Source organism: Heteronotia binoei, chromosome 5, assembly GCF_032191835.1.
Source record: "Heteronotia binoei isolate CCM8104 ecotype False Entrance Well chromosome 5, APGP_CSIRO_Hbin_v1, whole genome shotgun sequence".
Classification (NCBI taxonomy): domain Eukaryota; kingdom Metazoa; phylum Chordata; class Lepidosauria; order Squamata; family Gekkonidae; genus Heteronotia; species Heteronotia binoei.
In genome coordinates this window covers 24,014,672-24,033,157 of record NC_083227.1, presented here as the reverse complement: position 1 = coordinate 24,033,157, position 18,486 = coordinate 24,014,672, and the positions used below count along the sequence as shown (strand labels likewise).

General features: G+C 49.3%; 2 protein-coding genes across 4 annotated transcripts in view; one reads left to right on the top strand and one right to left on the bottom strand.

The window, feature by feature from the left end:
• The window catches only part of LOC132571165 (zinc finger protein ZFP2-like), a 475,317-nt gene that overhangs the window by 286,757 nt on the left and 170,074 nt on the right, over positions 1–18,486 (bottom strand). The gene's annotated exons all lie outside the window — the stretch shown is intronic.
• Positions 6,464–17,223, top strand: LOC132571153 (zinc finger protein 23-like). Its single transcript, XM_060237829.1, has 6 exons — positions 6,464–6,553; positions 8,135–8,933; positions 9,788–9,908; positions 11,044–11,858; positions 13,883–14,003; positions 15,297–17,223. The coding sequence occupies exons 2-6, from the start codon at positions 8,214–8,216 to the stop codon at positions 17,012–17,014; spliced, it is 3,495 nt and encodes a 1,164-aa protein (XP_060093812.1). The 5' UTR covers positions 6,464–6,553; positions 8,135–8,213; the 3' UTR covers positions 17,015–17,223.

The following is an 18,486-nucleotide window of genomic DNA, read 5'->3' as shown; positions in this document are numbered from 1 at the left end:
TTTCACTCGCCAATCAAGCCTGAATAGACATCATCGGCTAACTCACACAGGGGACAACCCACATAAATGCTCACACTGTGGGGAAAAATTCACTCGGAGAGCTAGCCTTATTGACCACCAGAGAATCCACACGGGTGAAAAACCATTTAAATGTTTCACGTGTGGGAAAAGTTTCAGACTGAACTCAACGCTTATCCGGCATCAAAGAATCCACACAGGCGAGAAACCATACCAGTGCTTTGACTGCGGCGAAAGCTTCAGTCAGCCTTCAGGCCTGATCTCACACCAGCGAATCCACACAGGAGAGAGACCCCATCGGTGTTTGGTCTGTGGCGAAAGCTTTCGGGACAAGTCGAGTCATAACAGGCACCAGAGGACTCACACGGGAGAGAAGCCCTACACATGCCTGGACTGCGGGAGAAGCTTCAGTCAGAACTCCACCCTCATTAGACACCGAAGGATTCACACTGCTGCAACGATACAGAAGTCATAACAACATCAGGGAAGCCGTGTTGGATCAAGCCAGTTGCCCATCCAGTCCAACACTGTGTCGCATAGTAGCCAAAACAAAACAAAAACCAGGTGCTGCCAGGAGGTCGATCAGTGGGGCCAGGACTCTAGAAGCCCTCCTCCCAAGCACCCAGAATACAGAGCATCACTGACTCGGACAGAGAGTTTCAACAATGGATGTTTATCCAGTCCCCTGTTGAAGCCCTCTATGCATGTAGCTGCCACCACCTCCTGTGGCAGTGACTTCTATGTCTTAATTACTCTTTGGGTGAAGAAGTACTTCCTTTTATCTGTTCTAACCCGACTGCTCAGCAATTTCATTAAGTGTCCACATGTTCTTGTATTGTGAGAAAGGGAGTATAGTATTCCTTTCTCTACCTTCTCTATCCCATGCATAATCTAGTAAACCTTTGTCGTGTCAACCCTCAGTAGTAATTTCTCCAAGCTAAAGATCCCCAAGCGCTTTAACCTTTCTTCATAGGGAAAGTGTTCCAACCCTTTAATAATTCTAGTTGTCCTTTTCTGGACTTTTTCCAATGCTAAGTCTTTTTGAGATCCTCAGGCCATGTGGAATCTGTGCAAAATAAATCTGATTTTAAAAAAATCAGGATGTTCACACAGAAGAGAAAACACACTACTACCCGGACTGTGATGAAACTAACAGCCTGGTGCCAAACTTGACATGATAAGAGGTTGACAAAATTCTGCACGGGATAAATAATTTAGAAAAAGGATTCCCCCCCACCCCCACTTCTCACTATACACAGATTTGAGGGCACCAAATGAAATTAATGAGCAGTAGGCTTAGAAAATGTAAAAGAAAAAGAAATTGGATTTATATCCTGCCCCCCACACTGAATCTCAGAGTGGCTCACAATTTCCTTTCCCTTCCTCCCCCACAACAAACACCTGTGAGGTGGGTGGGGCTGAGAGAGCTCTCCCAGAAGCTGCCCTTTCAAGGACAACTCTTCAAGAGCTATGACTAACCCAAGGCCATTCCAGCAGCTGTAAGTGGAGGAGTGGGGAATCAAACCTGGTTCCCCTAGATAAGAGTCCACACACTTAACTACTACACCAAACTGGCTCTTATTTCTTCACCCAAAGAGTAACAAGTGAAATTCACTGCCACAAGAAGTAGTGGCAGCTACAAGCATGGACAGCTTCAAGAGGGGATTGGATAAACAGATGGAGCAGAACTCCATCAGTGGCTATTAACCACAAGGTGTAGAGTAGGGGTCCCCAGTCCGTGGACCAGTACTGGTCCGCAACCTGTTAGCAACCAGGCCGCACAGCCCCACTGACTTGCCCCCCCATGGCGCTGTGCAGCCTCTCCCCCCCCCCCGCACACCTCCTCCTCCCTCCGTTTGCACAAGTTTAAGGCCGGGGAAGGGGCAGTAAAGCGCCTCCCCGGCTCTTCAAAAGCCGACCAACCCCCGCTGATCAGCGGGGGAAACCGCAGCAGTGCGAGCGACAAAAAGCGGTGCTGCCCTTGCCACCTCCCAACTTCCTTCCCACACCCAGGAAGGAAGTGGGGAGGAGGCAAGGGTCAGCCTTTAAAGAGCCGGGGAGGCACTTCAACGGCCCTTCCCCGGCCTTAAACTTGTGCAAATGGCGGGAGGAGGAGGCGTGGCGGCGGGGAGGAGGAAGAGGCACCATGGGGGGGGGACCAAATTCAGTGCTCCCACTCTGTCGGTCCTGGGGCTGCAGTGGGCAGGCTGGCCCTGGGGCCGAAAAGGTTGGGGACCACTGGTGTAGAGGGAACACTGTCTGGGGCAGGGATGCTCTGTATTCTTGGTGCTTGGGGGTCAACAGTGAGAGGGCTTCCAGAGTTCTGGCTCCACTGATGAAGCTCCTGATGGCACCTGGTTTTTGACCACTGTGTGACACAGTGTTGGACTGGATGCCCCATTGGCCTGATCCAGCATGGCGTCTCTTACGTTCTTAATTCACGCTGGAGAGAAAAACGGTAGCCATGTTCTCGCAGTAGCTTAAATTTTAGCTGTATTATATATCTTGCTAATTATCCAGGAGCACAAATACGAGGGAATGCCTTCCGTCCTATTCCTAGCTGTTCCTCAACAAGCCCATTGGAGCTGGCAAGAAAGCCCTGTGAACTATAGAATGTCCTCATGGTCCCCATAATAAAAATTCCTTCTACAGTTGTTGAGTCTCCTGGCAGTTTCTCTGTTTCTTCATGCATTGATCCAAGGGGTATAAGGAAGAGTTCAGGAATTGTGCCCCCTCCTGGTGCCCAAGACAAACGCCTAAATTTGCCTCTTCCCCCCCCTGCTGTCGCCAGCCCCCTCATCCTCCGCTGAGGTGGCCGGCACCTGAGCATTCTTTGAAGTGAGAGCTGGAGGAGGCTTTGCTTCCCCCCTCAGTCTCAGTCCTCCAGTGCTCTCTTCAAAGAACGCTCAGATGCTGGCTGCCTTAAACTTTGTCATGTTTACGTACCACCCTCCTTCCTTAAGAGTTGACTCATGGAAGAAAGTGGGCTGCTTCCTCTTCCAAACCATCATGCCCCCGCTGTCTGCAGGGTTGAGTCTTGATCCTGCTGCACACAACACCTGAACAGTGTTCCCTCTAAGCTGAGTTAGCGTGAGCTAGTTCACAGATTTTTAGCCTCATAGATTTTTCACCAAGAGCCCCGTGGTGCAGAGTGGTAAAGCCGCAGTACTGCAGTCGGAGCCCTCTGCTCATGTCCTGAGTTCGATCCCAGCGGAAGCTGGTTCAGGTAGCTGGCTCCAGGTTGACTCAGCCTTCCATCCTTCCAAGGTTGGTAAAATGAGTACCCAGCTTGCCGGGGGGGGGGGGGAGTGCAGATGACTAAGGAAGGCAATGGCAAACCACCCCGTTAAAAGTCTGCCGTGAAAACGTTGTGATGCGACGTCACCCCAGAGTCGAAAACGACTGGTGCTTGCACAGGGGACTATTTTTTTGCTCAGATTTTTAGCCTCCAGCTCACACATTTTTGACTTAGCTCAGGAAAAATGGCCCCAGAGCACAATAATTTATGTAGTAGCTCACAACTTCAATGCCAGTAGCTCACAAAGTAGAAATTTTTACTCACAAAACTCTGCAGCTTAGAAGGAACATTGCACTTGAGCACCAGTTACTTGGGGGGGGAGGGGTGGGCAGCAACAACCAATGAAGAAGATGATGTTGGATTTATATCCCACCCTATACTCTGAATGTCAGAGTTCACAATCTCCTTTACCTCCCCTCCCCCCACAACAGACACCCTGTGAGCAATGTTCCCTCTAAGCTGTGGAGTTGTGAGCAAAAATTCTACTTTGTGAGCTACTGCATAAATTAGTTTGCTCTGGGGCCATTTTTCCTGAGCTGAGACAAAAATGGGTGAGCTGGAGGCTAAAAAATTGTGAGCTAGCTCACACTAACTCAGAGGTAGATGTGGCTGAGAGAGCTCTCACAGAAGCTGCCCTTCCAAGGACAAGTCTGCAAGAGCTATGGCTGACCCAAGACCATTCCAGCAGCTGCAAATGGAGGAGTGGGGAATCAAACCCAGTTTTTCCATATAAGAGTCTGTGCACTTAACCACTATACCAAACTTTCTCAGTACAGCTGGCTTTGTTTGGTTTCTACCAGTTTCTCCCCCTCAAATACTGCAGCTCCTCACTTTGCCCTCTAGTAGTCTTGCTAATAACTCTTCCCTCCCAAACAACATTTCTGCAGCAGGGAAGTTCCTACTCCACTGGGGGTGTGGCAGCTACAAACAATGCCAGTTCAAAATAAAACCTCCATGTATGACAGCAATCTAGGTCTTAGTACAAGATTGCTGGGGCTGAGTTAGGGCCCCCAAGTCCGACAAAAAATATCTGAGGACTTTGGGAGTGGAGCCAGGAGACTTTGGGATGGAGTCTGGAGCCAGGGTGTGACAAGCACAGTTGAACTAACTCCAAAAGGAGTTCTGGCCATCACATTTAAGGGAACCACATGCCTTTTAAATGCCTTCTATCGGAAATAATGGAGGATAGGGGCACCTTCTTTGGTGCCTCATAGAATTGGACCCCCTGGTCCAATCTTTTTGAAACTTGGGGAGTGTTCTGAGGAGAAGCACAGGATGCTATGCTGAAAATTAGGTGCATTTACCTCAAAACAGCCTCTGTGGTGCCCCAGATACCCACAGATATTCTCCATTATACCCTATGGGAATCGATCTCCATAGGGTATAATTGAGTGCCCAGCAGACATTTCCCTCCCCCCCTGCTTTTCGATGACTCTAAAGCAGGGGAGGGCATCCAAACTGAGGGGTCCCCAGACCCCAACTGGGGATTGGTAATCCTAGGCTGAGTGACAGGGAAAAGCTGATACTTTTGTGTGCTGTTCATGAATCTTCTGGGGCATTTTTGTGTGCATGTGTGGGCATGCCTGGAAGTCATGGTTGACTTCTGGAGACCCCTAGTGGGGCTTGGCTCTCTAATGGATTGCTGCCCATGGCGAGAGGGCTTGTGTGGTTCAATGTGGCTGTGAGCTATGCCATGGAGGGCCACCCAAGATGGACAGGCCATGATTCTCTTTCAGTGTATGGTGTATGAAAGCTTCTAAAGGTAAAGATAGTCCCCTGTGCAAGCACCAGTCATTTCCGACTCTGAGGTGCCATTGCTTTCACAACGTTTTCACAGCAGACTTTTTACAGGGTGGTTTGTCATTGCCTTCCCCAGTCAACAACACTTTCCCGCCAGCAAGCTGGGGACTCATTTTACCTGAGTCAACCTCGAGCCAGCTTCCGTCGTGCTTGAACTCAGGTCATGAGCAGAGCTTAGGACTGCAGTACTGCAGCTTTACCACTCTGTGCCACAGGGCTTTTACCGTTGAAAGCTTCTACCCAGAATAAAACTGTGTTGGTCTTAAGGGTACCACTGGACTCAAACTTTGTTTAGTTAAAGTTGACGCTATTCTTGTGGAGGCTTTTTAAGACAGGTGAGCGGCCGTGTTGGTCTGACGCAATAAAGTTTGGGTCCAGTGGCACTTTTAAGACCAACAGTTTTATTCAAGTTAGGAGCTATCATGTGCAAGCAGATTTTCATATAAAAACACTGTGTGAGTGTTGGAGAGAGTGATTCAACATGCCTGAACACATGACTCTTAAGGATGTAGGGCTGCTAGCTCCTTGAATGGGATGCCTCTTTATGTCTTAGCCTGGGAGCTGCCCTCTGACTCTTCCTCTCTCTTTTGGGCTTCTTCCTCCCTCCCTCTCTCTCTCCTTGCACATGGCCTTCCACGGAGACCCGCGTCTCTGCGGGTCTCTCTCCTGTGTATCCAGTGCCCTCACATACCCACACCCGGGGACAAGCTGCCCATTTATGATAGGGAAAGAAGGACTCTTGAGATAGACTTCTTTCTCTCTGCAACCTGAATGTGGATCTACTAGAAGAAATGTAAGTTTACCTCTCTCTCTCTCTCTTTTGCAATATACTTCTTGAGATACTTCTTTATTCCACTATTACGCTTTTATAACTAGGCAAAACTCTGCTATATTAACCAAATATCCCAATAGTTACCATCAGAATTTTCAGAACTCGCTTTTTACTTCTCCCTGTTTCCAGCCTACTTTTCACTGGCAAAGCATGAACACAGTGCCTTCCCTGCCTGAGTAACCCCTCCCCTTTTATAGTCCACCCCTCCCCAATCAAGTCGCTGCCGACCCCGTGGGGTTTTGAAGTGCCAGAGACATTCACACCCTCGCCTGACATTAAACCTCCAGGATTCGACAACAGACATTCCGGGACAGATGATGGGGCTCAAAGGGAGCTTTTATGTAGCTTCAGCCCCCAAAAGAGTCCAGTCTGAGTCCAGTGGCAGTGCACCTGTTCAGCTCTGGGTATAAGCTGGCGTGTGCAAAGCACACTTCAGCAAAAAGGTTTGTAGCTTGGCCTTTCAAAGCTTGAGAGGGTTAAAGCGATAGAGCGGCGCTCCCTAGAGAGTCAGCAGAAGCCCTCCCACTTCCGCCTTTGGGGACCGACTTTGCTTGCCGGAAAGCTGGAGGACCGAGGCGGGAGCCAAACTGGGGAAGGCTGGAAGGGTAAAGATCGGGGCGAGGGGGAAGAAGGACCCCCAGGCCGGGCAGCCCTGCGAGGGGGTCTTTGGGGGTCTGGCGAACAGAGCAGGGCGGGGAGGAGGAGCAACCCCTATGAAAGGGCGCGTGGGCTTTAAGGCAGAGTCTTCTCTGGGTTCTCCTTTACTGATCTTCTTTTGGGGGGCTAAAAGCAAACTTGCGACATCTCTGGCGAAATGCAACCCTGGTGGGCAGATTTTGGCATCTACCTTCCTAAAATAATATTTGTGTGTGTGTTGTTGGTAAATGGGATTCCTTTGGAGCAGGAGGAGATGTCGAAATACAGTGGGGCTCTCCTTTGGCAAAGGGGGGGGGGGTTCAGGGCTGTAGCTAGCAGGGGGGCACAGTGGTGGTGTCCCTATAGAACCTGCAGCACCCAATCTTCCCTTTCACAGTTGCCTGCTGGCTGCAGCCCGGGGGGGGGGGGGGAGGTGTTGCATCACATGGGATTCCTGTGGGGCTATCAGAGCACCCCACCTGCCACCCCAGTCCCTTTTTGTCAACCGATTTGTAGCCTTTTCAGTGCCCTCCCCCCCTTGAGTGGGCAGATCTGGAGAGACCCAGATGGAGAACTTGGGTATGGTGAGGGTCCAGAAATCCCTTTTCTTCAAGGCATGTTCATCAAAGCAAAAGGTCAGATGCCTTTACTGGAGTGTGTAGGAGGCTCTTTTGGGGAAGAAGGGAAATTCTTTGGTGACTGTAGCCTCTTAGGCAGGGTACGCCTGTTCCTGCCGAAGTCTCCCACCTGAATGTCTCTTCTCTGACTGTAAGAAGGAACTTTTCAGGAAGACTTTAAGAAGGATCCTGGTGTGATTTTCTTGCTAGGTGATAGATGACCGATCATTTTAAAAGCTATTTTTTTTTAGCTTATAATCTGCCCTGAACCTTGAGAGGGTTGAGAGAGCATGAGCAGTTGAGAAAGCCAGTTTGGTGTAGTTGTTAAGTGCCGATTCTTATCTGGGAAAACTGGGTTTGATTCCCCACTCCTCCTCTTGCAGCTGCTGGAATGGCCTTAGGTCAGTCATAGCTTTCACAGGAGTTGTCCTTGAAAGGGCAGCTGCTGTGAGAGGCCTCTCAGCCCCACCCACCTCACAGGTTGTCTGTAGTGGAGGGAGAAGATATAGGAGATTGTAAGCCGCTCTGAGTCTCTGATTCAGAGAGAAGGGCAGGGTATAAATCTGCAGTCTTCGTCTTCTCCTTCTCAATAAAATAAAATAGGTCAGCAGACCAAAGGTGAGGCTCAAAGTGAGGCACCTTCAGGGAACTCCATCTTGGATGGAGTATGCTGAAATGGCAGTTTTACAGCTCTTCCAATGAATGATATAAATGTGTAGGCAAGGCCATCTGGTAAAGTTCTGCAGGTAGCCATTAAAATAAATCCTAAACCTTTTAATTAGCTTTTTAAGTTTACGCATATACTGCATAAGCAGATGGATGAAAGTGATGCAGTTTTCCATGTGGGTTGTCCCCATATGTGGAGAAAATCATGTGGGGGCCACCCTGCCAGCAGCTGAGTGCTTCTCTTCTCTGTCTTTCCCATTTCTCCAGGGAGAAGCCCAGTCTGGGAAACTATAATATAAATTTCAGTTCTGCAGTGCCATTCCTGAGGGATCGTTCTGAGGTGAAAATGGAGGTGCAGGATCCCACACGCCCTGACTTGGAGCTATATGAGTGTATTGAAAAAATTCCTCAGGTCCTCCAGGCTAGGTGTATGAAGGGAATTCTGGAAAGGAGACCAGGAGATCTGATGAGTCCACAGGGAGTGGAGAGATTCCTTTCCCATAAGCAGTGGGAAGCCCAGTGGAAGGAGGTCCTTGGGACAGTGGAGAGCCTTCACTCTTCATGGGGAATCCCCCCCTTGCCAGAGAAACCTTCCCCCTGGGAGGATGCCAACGCCTTTCTGGTCTCCTTTGAGCAAGTGGCCGAAGCCTGTCAGTGGCCAAAGCAAGACTGGGCAACTCAACTCCTACCAGCCCTCAGAGGAGAAGCTAAGTGGGCCTTTTACAGTCTGGGCCTTTCAGACAGAGAGGATTATGGGAAGGTGAAGGCAGCCATCTTGCAAGGAGATGCCCTGAGCCGGGAGAAACAGCGTCAGCAGTTCAGGAGTTTCAGCTACCAGGAGTCTGAAGGACCTCGGAGAGCATACAAAAGACTATGGGAAATGTGCCATGGGTGGCTGAGAGTGGAGAATCACAGCAAGGAGCAGATCCTGGAGTTCTTGGTCCTGGAGCAATTGCTGAGCATCCTGCCCCTGGAGATCCAGAGCCGGGTGAAGGAAAGCAGCCCCGAGAGCTGCTCCCAGGCAGTGGCCCTGGCTGAGGAGTTCCTCTTGAGGCAGGAGAAGCAGGTGGGGCCCTTTTACTGTGTGGATCCTGAGTAATGGAGGGCCTGGGGTGGATCCTGGGGTTGGGATTTGATTTGAATAATGGCAGAGAAGGGGAAAGCCAGGGTGAGATGGAAAGTTTAGTCGTGACGTTTCCATGGAAGCTGAATCCAGAATTTTTAGGTGGGGAGGAATTGTGTCTCGATCTGGGAACGAGTGCACAGGGCCATATGGATGGAGTCACCCTCCCCCTGCTCAAGAGTCCTGCCCCTGCCCTTGTCATCTCCTCAGGTAAGACATGTGACCTGAAGAGTCATGAAAGCCTCCTCCCATCTCTCTCCTCCCATGAAGTTCAGTGGTTGCTGCTCTCTCTTCAGAGAGCCAGTTTGGTGAAGTGTTTTAGTGTGTGAACTCTTATCTGGGAGAACCGGGTTTGATTCCCCACTCCTCCACTTGCAGCTGCCGGAATGGCTTTGAGTCAGCCGTAGCTCTCGCAAGAGTTGTCCTTGAAAGGGCAGCTTCTGGGAGAGCTCTCTCAGCTCCACCCACCTCACAGGGTGTGTGTTGTGGGTGAAGGACAGAAAGGAGATTGTAAGCCACTCTGAGATTCATGATTCAGAGAGAAGGGTGGGGTATAAATCTGCAGTTTTCTTCTTGGTGGTAGTGGTGGTGGTGCCCTCTTGGTGGAATTCACTATTCTAGGTTTTTTGTTTTCGTAATTTGGTGCTCATAATTTTCAATATTCCATTCGGAACCTCTGTCCTTTCTCTTTATTACATTATGAGAAATCTGGTAAGGTCTGGGGTGGAAAAACCCTCTGCCTCCCCCCATTTTTTTCAGTCCGTTCTTAAAGGGTCTGTCCCTCTCTGGTGTTGCAGGTCCCTTCGGAGAAGATAGTTGGGAGCTTCTCCAAGATGGGCCAGCTTCTACCTCAGAGTGAGCAGAGTCCTCCATTGTTGGTTGTCAAGGAAGAAGAGGATGGAGCAGCTGCCCTGATGGGTAAGTAGGGAGTGAGGTTTCTGGGGCCCGGGAACAAGGAGTCTGAGAAGTTCCTTCTGTGGCTGAGCCCAGCAGTGGCCCCCTCGTTCCTTTCAAGGGCTGCTTCCATGTCCTTTGATTTTCCGCAGGACTTGATGTTCTCATCAATTTTAATCGACTCCTTCCTTAAGGGGTCACTTCCCAATTCATTCCCCCCTCCCGCTCCAGAAACCAGAGTGTCCCTGTTTGGACTGTTTGGTTTGTTTGACTTAGTTTCCCCCAGGGAATTTTTTGTAGCAGGAACTCTTTTGCATTTTAGGCCACACACCCCTGTTGTATCCAATCCTCCTGGAGCTTACAGTAGACCCTGTAAGCTCTAGGAGGATTGGCTACGTCAGGGAGGTGTAGCCTAACATGCAAAAGAGTTCCTGCTGCAAAAAAAGCCCTGTTTCCCCGTTTATCAAGGGATGAAACCCAACTTGTGGACTGTGTCATACCTATCACTAAACTCCCTGGATTTTATGACATATTTTCATACTTGAACATCTATCACAGAAAGTCAAAAAGAGAGGAGCTTTGACTGAGTGGAGGAGCCTCCAGTTTGTGTGGAAAAGGTCCTGGGCTCAGCCCTTGGCATCTCCAGATAAAAGGACTAGGCAATAGATAATATGAAACACTAAATCTCAAGACCCTGGAGAGTCTAGAAGGTGGTGCTGGAAAGAAGGGCACATGAGCTGGGCTTCTCAGACAGAATACTAAACTGGAGCACTTTGGGAGGAAGAGAGAATTCTCAGAAGGTGAAATGTTGGTTCTCCTCTGTGCCAGCTCTGCTAAGAGGAGGAAAGTTCTTTGATGGTGCCACCATGCAAACAGAAAATAGCATATTGTCTCTGGCATCTTCTCTCTGACAGCACAGGCTTCGTGATCTGTGACAAACTGTAAGAAGGAATTTTTAGAAGGACTTCTCTGTGATTGGAGAGAAATCTGCAAACCTCATCATTAGAAACTTACTTTACTCACGTAATAAAGAAGTACCCATATAAAAATCATACTGATACCTTTTTGAGTATAATTAATCTGGGCAGAAAAATCACTCAGGAGTCATTATACCAGACGTCAAGTGACCGAGTGTCTCTCCTCTTTCTCTTTTCTGTAGCCGGCTTTTCTGCAGGGAGAGGCTCCATGTGGAGGAGGAGAACGTATTCTGTTCCTGCGACACCAGTACTGAGTGATCATTTAGACCAAGAAATGGAGAAAGAGACTCCCACTGTTCCCAAATTAGGGGAACTATCGCAGGGGAGAGGAATCACCCCTCGTCTCCTCCAGACTGCAAGTACCAGGGAAATCCTGCAAAGGAGAACAGGACATCTGATGAATCAGCCTGCAGGGGAAGGATCCCTTTCCCTCAAGCAGTGGGAAGCCCAGTGGCAGGAATTCCTCAAGACGCTGGAGTCTTCCCACTCTCCATGCAGGATGCCCCCCTTGCTAGAGAAAGCTTCCCCTTGGGAGGATGCCAAGGCCTTTCTGGCTGCCTTTGAGCAAGTGGCCGAGGCCTGTCAGTGGCCCCAGGAAGAGTGGGCGACCCGACTCCTGCCGGCCCTCAGTGGAGATGCCAAGCAGGCCTTTAACTGGCTAGATATCCAAGGCAGAGAGGATTATGGGAAGGTGAAGGCCGCCATCTTGCAAGGAGAAGCCTTGAGCAGGGAAAAACAGCGTCAGCACTTCAGGCGTTTCTGCTACCAGGAGGCTGAGGGGCCCCGGGAGGCTTACAGCCGCCTGTGGAGAATGTGCTGCAGGTGGCTGAGAGTGGAGAACCACAGCAAGGAGCAGATCATGGAGCTCTTGGTCCTGGAGCAACTGCTGAGCATCCTGCCCCCAGAGATCCAGAGCCAGGTGAGGGGAAGCGGCCCTGAGAGCTGCTCCCAGGCGGTGGCCCTGGCCGAGGAGTTCCTCTTGAGGCAGGAGAAGCAGGTGAGGCCCTTCTGCTGTGTGGGCCCTGAGTGTGGGAAGGGCTGGGGTGGAGCAGATCTTGAGACCTCACTTCATTTCAGGAAGAGAAATGCTAAGGAGCAATGGGAAGCTCTGTTGGATCATTTCCCTGGAAGAAGACTGCAGATTTATAGCCTGCCCTTCTCTCTGAGTCAGAGACTCAGAGCGGCTTACAATCGCCTTTATCTTCTCCCCCCACAACAACCCTGTGAGGTGGGTGGGGCTGAGAGGGCCCTTGCAGCAGCTGCCCTTTCAAGGACAGCTCTGCGAGAGCTGTGGCTAACCCAAGGCCATTCCAACAGTTGCAAGTGGAGGAGTGGGGAATCAAACCCGGTTCTCCCAGATAAAAGTCCGTGCACTTAACCACTAACTGGCTCTCTGAATCCAGAGGTTTTTGAGGATGGCAGAATTCTTTCTCAACTTGAAAACCAGTGGGTGGGCCCATATTAATAGGATCACTCTTCCCATGAAAGAGCAGGTCTTGGTATTCTGGGAGCTCAAGGCTCTTCCCCCATCCACAGGTGAGAAATATTTCCTGGAGAGTCCTGAAGACCTCCTCCCATACATTTCAGTGGATGCCATTATGTCTTAGGCCTTCTTGGTGGTGGTGGTGGAATTCAGTACTCTAGGAGGATTTTGCAGTGCTGTACTCAGACCTTAAACAGCCCCAGGTGCAGAGTGGTAAAGCTGCAGTACTGCAGTCTTTAGCTCTGCTCAGGACCTGAGTTCGATCCCAGCAGGAGCTCGGTTCAGGTAGCCGGCTCAAGGTTGACGCAACTTTCCCTCCTTCTGGTAAAATGAGGACCCAGCTTGCTGGGGGAAAAGTGTAGATGACTGGGGGAGGCAATGGCAAACCACCCCGTAAAAAGTCTACTGTGAAAATGTTGTGATGCAACCTTGCCCCGGATTCGGAAACGACTGGTGCTTGCACAGGGGACTACCTTTTACTCAGACTTTAATATTTCTTAAGGAAACTCTGCCTTGCTTATTCCACATTAAAGGTAAAGGTAATTCCCTGCGCAAGCACCAGTCGTTTCCTACTCTGGGGTGACATTGCTTTCACAACAATGACGACTGCAGAGTTATACTCCGCCCTTCTCTCTGAATCAGGACTCAGAGCGACTTACAATCTCCTATATCTTCTCCCCCCCACAACAGACACCCTGTGAGGCGAGTGGGGCTTAGAGGGTTCTTACAGCAGCTGCCCTTTCAAGGACAACTCCTGCGATAGCTATGGTTAACCCAAGGCCATTCCAGCAGCTGCAAGTGGAGGAGTGGGGAATCAAACCTGGTTCTCCTAGATAAGACTTTGCACACTTAACCACTACACCAAACTGGCTTTCTTTCCAAATAACGCTTTCACAGCAGACTTTTTTACAGGGTGGTTTCTCATTGCCTTCCCCAGTCATCTACACTTCGCTCCCAGCAAACTGGGTACTCATTTTACCGACCTTGGAAGGATGGAAGGCTGAGTCAATCTTGAGCCAGCTACCTGAACCCAGCTTCTGCTGGGATCGAACTCAGGTTGTGAGCAGAGCTTGGACTGCAGTACTGCTGGCCACTCTGTGCCACGGGGCTCCTTCTACTCTGTATTGCAAAGGAAAGGTCCCCTGTGCAAGCACCAGTCGTTTCTGACTCTGGGGTGACGTTGCTTTCACAACGTTTTCACAGCAGACTTTTTACGGGGTGGTTTGCCATTGCCTTCCCCAGTCAGCTATGCTTTCCCCCCAGCAAGTTCGATCCTCATTTGACCGACCTCGGAAGGATGGAAGGCTGAGTCAACCTGGAGCTGGCTACCTGAACCAGCTTCCGCTGGGATCGAACTCAGGTCGTGAGCAGAGGGCTCCGACTGCAATACTGCAGCTTTACCACTCTGCGCCATGGGGCTCTTTTACGTACTGAAAAATCTGCAATAGACAGGGTGGGGGAAAGAACCCTCCACTGTGTTCTCCCTGCAGCCTCTGTTGCTCTGTTCTGAAAGGGCCGATGCCTCTCTGCTATTCTAGGCGCCCTCAGAGGAGGCAGATAAGAACATCTCCAAGGCAGGCCGGGATCTGTCTGAAAGCGAGCAGAGGCATCCCTTGATGGACATCAAAGAAGAGGAGGGCAGAGAGGATGGCCTGCTGGGTAAGGAGGAAAGGGAGGCCTTCTGGGGCCTGAAATTGGTGAGTCTGGGAAGCTCCCTCTGGGGGCTGAGTCATTAAGCGTCTCCTCTCCTTTCAAGGGCTACTTTCCTTTCCTTTGATCCTCCAAAGTGCTTGATATGGTGGGGAGAAGGGTTGATGACTAAAGAAGAGGTCAGCTGGATAAAGCCTTTCCTACAGGGGTCACCTTGAAGCTTTTCCCTCCTCCCTGCCCCTCCAGTAACCAGGGTGGTTCTGTTTGGACTGTTTGTTTTGTTTGACAAGGCCAGGGGTGGCCAAACAGCAGATTGTGAGCCGTATGTGGCTCTTTTACACCTATTGTGTGGCTCTTAAAACCCCCACTGCCCCATTGCCTGGCTTGGAGAAGGCATTTCTCTCTTTAAATCACTTCTCCAAGCCAAGCCAGCTGGTGGCTTGGAGAATGCATTTAAAGTTAAAGTTGCTTTCTTTCCACCTCTCACTCCTTCCTCCCTGCCCCCATCTCTTTGCCTTCCTTCCTTGTCTTGCGGCTCTCAAACATCTGATGTTTATTCTATGTGGCTCTTATGTTATGCAAGTTTGGCCACCCCTGGACAAGGGTTTCTTACTCTTTTTCAGAAGGTGAAAGCCAACGCATGTCCCTTCTCACCAGGGCCAGATTAACAATTAGGCCAAGTAGGCACTGGCCTATGGGCCCCATGCCTTTAGGGGCCCAGGTCAGCTCCCCCCCCCCCGCCGGTTTCCCCCCCTGCTTGCAGCCTTCCCAGCTTGCACGCACAGCCAGCAGCTGAGCTGCTCTTTGCATGACTTGCCTGGTGCAGCTGCTGCTGCCGTTGTCACCAGGTTTGCCTCTCTCCGCCTCTTCCCTGCAGCTTTGTCAAAGGGGCTTTTGAGAAGGTGCCTGCAGGCTGCAGTGCGGGCCACGGGCTGAGATAATTTGCAAGGGACCCCCCAAGATTTCGACTGCCTAGGGGCCTCCACAGGGTTTAATCTGGCACTGCTTGTCACATCTATCACGAAAGTCACTGGATTTTATGACATATTTTTGTACTGAACCATCAAGCGCAGGAAGTCAAAGGGAAGGGGCTGTGGCCCAATGGAAGAGCCTCTTCTTTGCATGCAGCAAGTCCCAGATTCAGTCCCTGACATTGCCAGTTAAAAAGATTAGGCCATAAGTGAATGTGAAAGACCTCCTCCTGAGACCCTGGGGAGCTGCTGCCAGTCTGAGTAGACAGTTCTGACTGTGATTGACTTCCTTGCATGGGTGCTAATGGGGTCTGTCTGTTTATTCCCACAGGGGATGATCAGCAGAACGAGGAAGAACAGGAATTGCATAGGTTGTCATTGGGGAAAGCCAAGAATCAAGAATTGAAAGGGAACTTCAAGAATCTTGATGAAGTAAAGGGACAGGAAGGAATCCACCTGATTGAGAAGGGGGAGCAACTCTATCTATGCCAAGGCTGGGATTTCTGTGAAGTAATTCACACGAGGGAGGAAACATACAAATGCTTGGAATGTGGATTGGCTTTCTCAGATCAATCTCAATATAATACCCATTTGCAAAAGCACAGTGGAAAGAACGCTCTTAAATGTTTGGAGTGCGGAAAGAGCTTCAGTTGCTTATCAGAGCTTTTCGCGCATCAAAGAATCCACAAAGCTGGGAGAGCATATATCTGCTCACCGTGTGGCAAGAGTTTTGCACATAAAGCAAACTTCATTTTGCACCAAAGAATTCATATGGAACAGAAGCCATTTAACTGCTCAGGGAGTGGAAAGAGTTTCTCTGATGGAAAAGGGGGTAATGTACATTTTCCAAAACATAGTAGTATGAAGGCATCAAAATGCTTTCAGTGTGGAAAGTGCTTTAGATACAAATCTCAGCTTCTTGCGCACCAGAGAACCCACACAGGAGAGAAACCTTTTGAATGCTCAGAGTGTGGGAAGAAATTCATTAAGGGTTTTCATCTTCAGCGGCATCAAAGAACCCACACAGGGGAGAAACCTTTTGAATGCCCAGAGTGTAGAAAGAAATTCAATCAGTGTTGCAATTTTCAACAGCATCTAAGAACCCACACAGGGGAGAGACCTTTTCATTGCTCAGAGTGTGGGAAGAGTTTCAACTGGATTGCCAATCTTCATCGGCATCAAAGAACCCACACAGAGAGGAAACCTTTTGCATGCTTTGAATGTGGAAAGAGTTTCAATTGGAAAGCAAATCTTGAATTGCATCGAAGAATCCACACAGGGGAGAAACCTTTTGAATGCTCAGACTGTGGAAAGAAATTTAGTAGGAGTTCCCATCTTCAACGGCATCAACAAATCCACACAGGCAAAAAACCTTTTGAATGCTCAGAGTGTGGAAAGAAATTCAGTCAGAGTTTCCATCTTCTGCAACACCAAAGAATCCACACAGGGGAGAAACCTTTTGAATGCTCAGAGTGTGGAAAGAAATTCAGTCAGAGTTACCATCTTCAGCGGCATCTAAGAACCCACACGGCAGAGAAACCTTTTGAATGCTCAGTGTGTGGAAAGAAATACCGTCAGAATTGCCATCTTCAGCGGCATCAAAGAACCCATACAGGGGAAAAACCTTTTGAATGCTCACAGTGTGGAAAGAAATTCATTCAGAGTTGCCATCTTGTACAACATCTAAGGACTCACACAGGGGAGAAACCTTTTGAATGCTCAGTGTGTGGAAGGTGCTTTAAGTTGAGTGGCGACCTTCATCGACATCAAAGAACCCACACAGGGGAGAAACAGTTTGCATGTTCAGAGTGTGGAAAGAGCTTTGGTCGGTGTAGCAATCTTCAACAGCATGTAAGAACCCACACAGGTGAGAAACCATTTGAGTGTTCAGAGTGTGGAAAGAGATTCCTCCAGTGTGGCCATCTTCAACGGCATCAAAGAATCCACACAGGGAGAAACTTCACAGCTGCTAAGCCTGTGACGAGTCCTTGTCTCATAATGCATACATTAGCAGCAACCAATAGAGTCCACACGGAGGTGAAAACATAAAAACTATGGGGAAGAAACCTTGCAACAGCAGTAGAAACAAGCCAACCAACCAGGTTCATGCATGAGAAACAGTATAAATGTTGGGATTGTGGAAAGAGCTTTAGCCTTGATTGAAGACTCAAACAGATCTCAAGGAGAAGAAAGCAAAGATGTGCTCTGAGGGTGGAAGGAGATTACAGACTGGCTTTGCCCTCCTTAAGCACTAAGTACAGTATTTTTTGCACCATAAGACTCACTTTCCCCCCCCAAAAAAAGTGGAGGGAAAAGTATGTGCGTCTTAAGGAGCGAATACTGCAAAAAATTCACACAAATGCCTCTAAATTCACACAAACGGCTCTACAAACTAGGTGCGTCTTATGCTCAGGTGCGTCTTACGGAGCGAAGAGAAACCTCATAAATTCACAGTCCGTCAAACAACTTGAGACAGAGATTAGACCCTCATGTTCTTCCAAGAATCCACACAGGAGTAACAGTTTTTGCTTGAACTGCCCTAGACCAGGGGTGGCCAAGGGTAGCTCTCCAGATGTTTTTTGCCTACAACCCCCATCAGCCCCAGCCATTGGCCATTCTGGCTGGGGATGACGGGAGTTGTAGGCAAAAAACATCTGGAGAGCTACCCTTGGCCACCCCTGACCTAGACTGATTCTGTTGAGAGTGTTTTTGGATTGCCCAGATGTGGTGGGCTCAGGCAGCTGGGAGGTTTTCAGGGTCTCACTAATGAGATTAATTCAGATTCAAAGGAAAATTCAGGGTGTTCAAAAGTTTCTCCCCACCCCCCTCCTGAGCAACATACAGTATCCTAGAACTGGGTTGGGTGTCCTTGGAGTTTGGAAATGAATGTTTTGAAATATGAATCCCCCTTGAATCTCACAAATCAGCATCAGGAGGGAGAAGTCAGATGCCCTTTTTCGCTGTTTGGTAGGGGTTTTTACAGAGTGGTGACGAGGGAATATTTAAAACGATAATCCATTGAAAGGATGTTAACGTGTTTGTAAAAAATGGTCCGTAAAAGTGTACAAAGAAATCCTTCTGCTTCTGCTGGGCCTCTTCCACTTTGTCTGATCCCCATGTTTTGAGTTCAAGAGCCAGAGCTGCAGCTGATCTGGGTTTCAGTCCACATTTGGCCAGACATTAACATTCTTCACAGGGTTGCCATGAAGAATAAATAGCGTGCCTCTGGGTGAGATCAAATATTTAATGGACTGTTAAGTGGGAAAATCTCTGGATTTTGATTGTACATATGAGGTCTTGGATTGGTTGTGTCTCTGACATTAACATTTTTTGGTTGATGTGGGAATACCAAAGCCATACTTCTGATTTATTTTTTTTAGGAGACCATCGCATTTAGAGAGTAACATGAGGGAGAGGCAGCATCCCCAGTCATTCTCAGCAGTGGCCTCCAGACTCACTTGGTCTACCCATGCATGGAAACAGGTGGGCGAAGGAAGGCAAGGAGCTGGGCATCAGAAGAA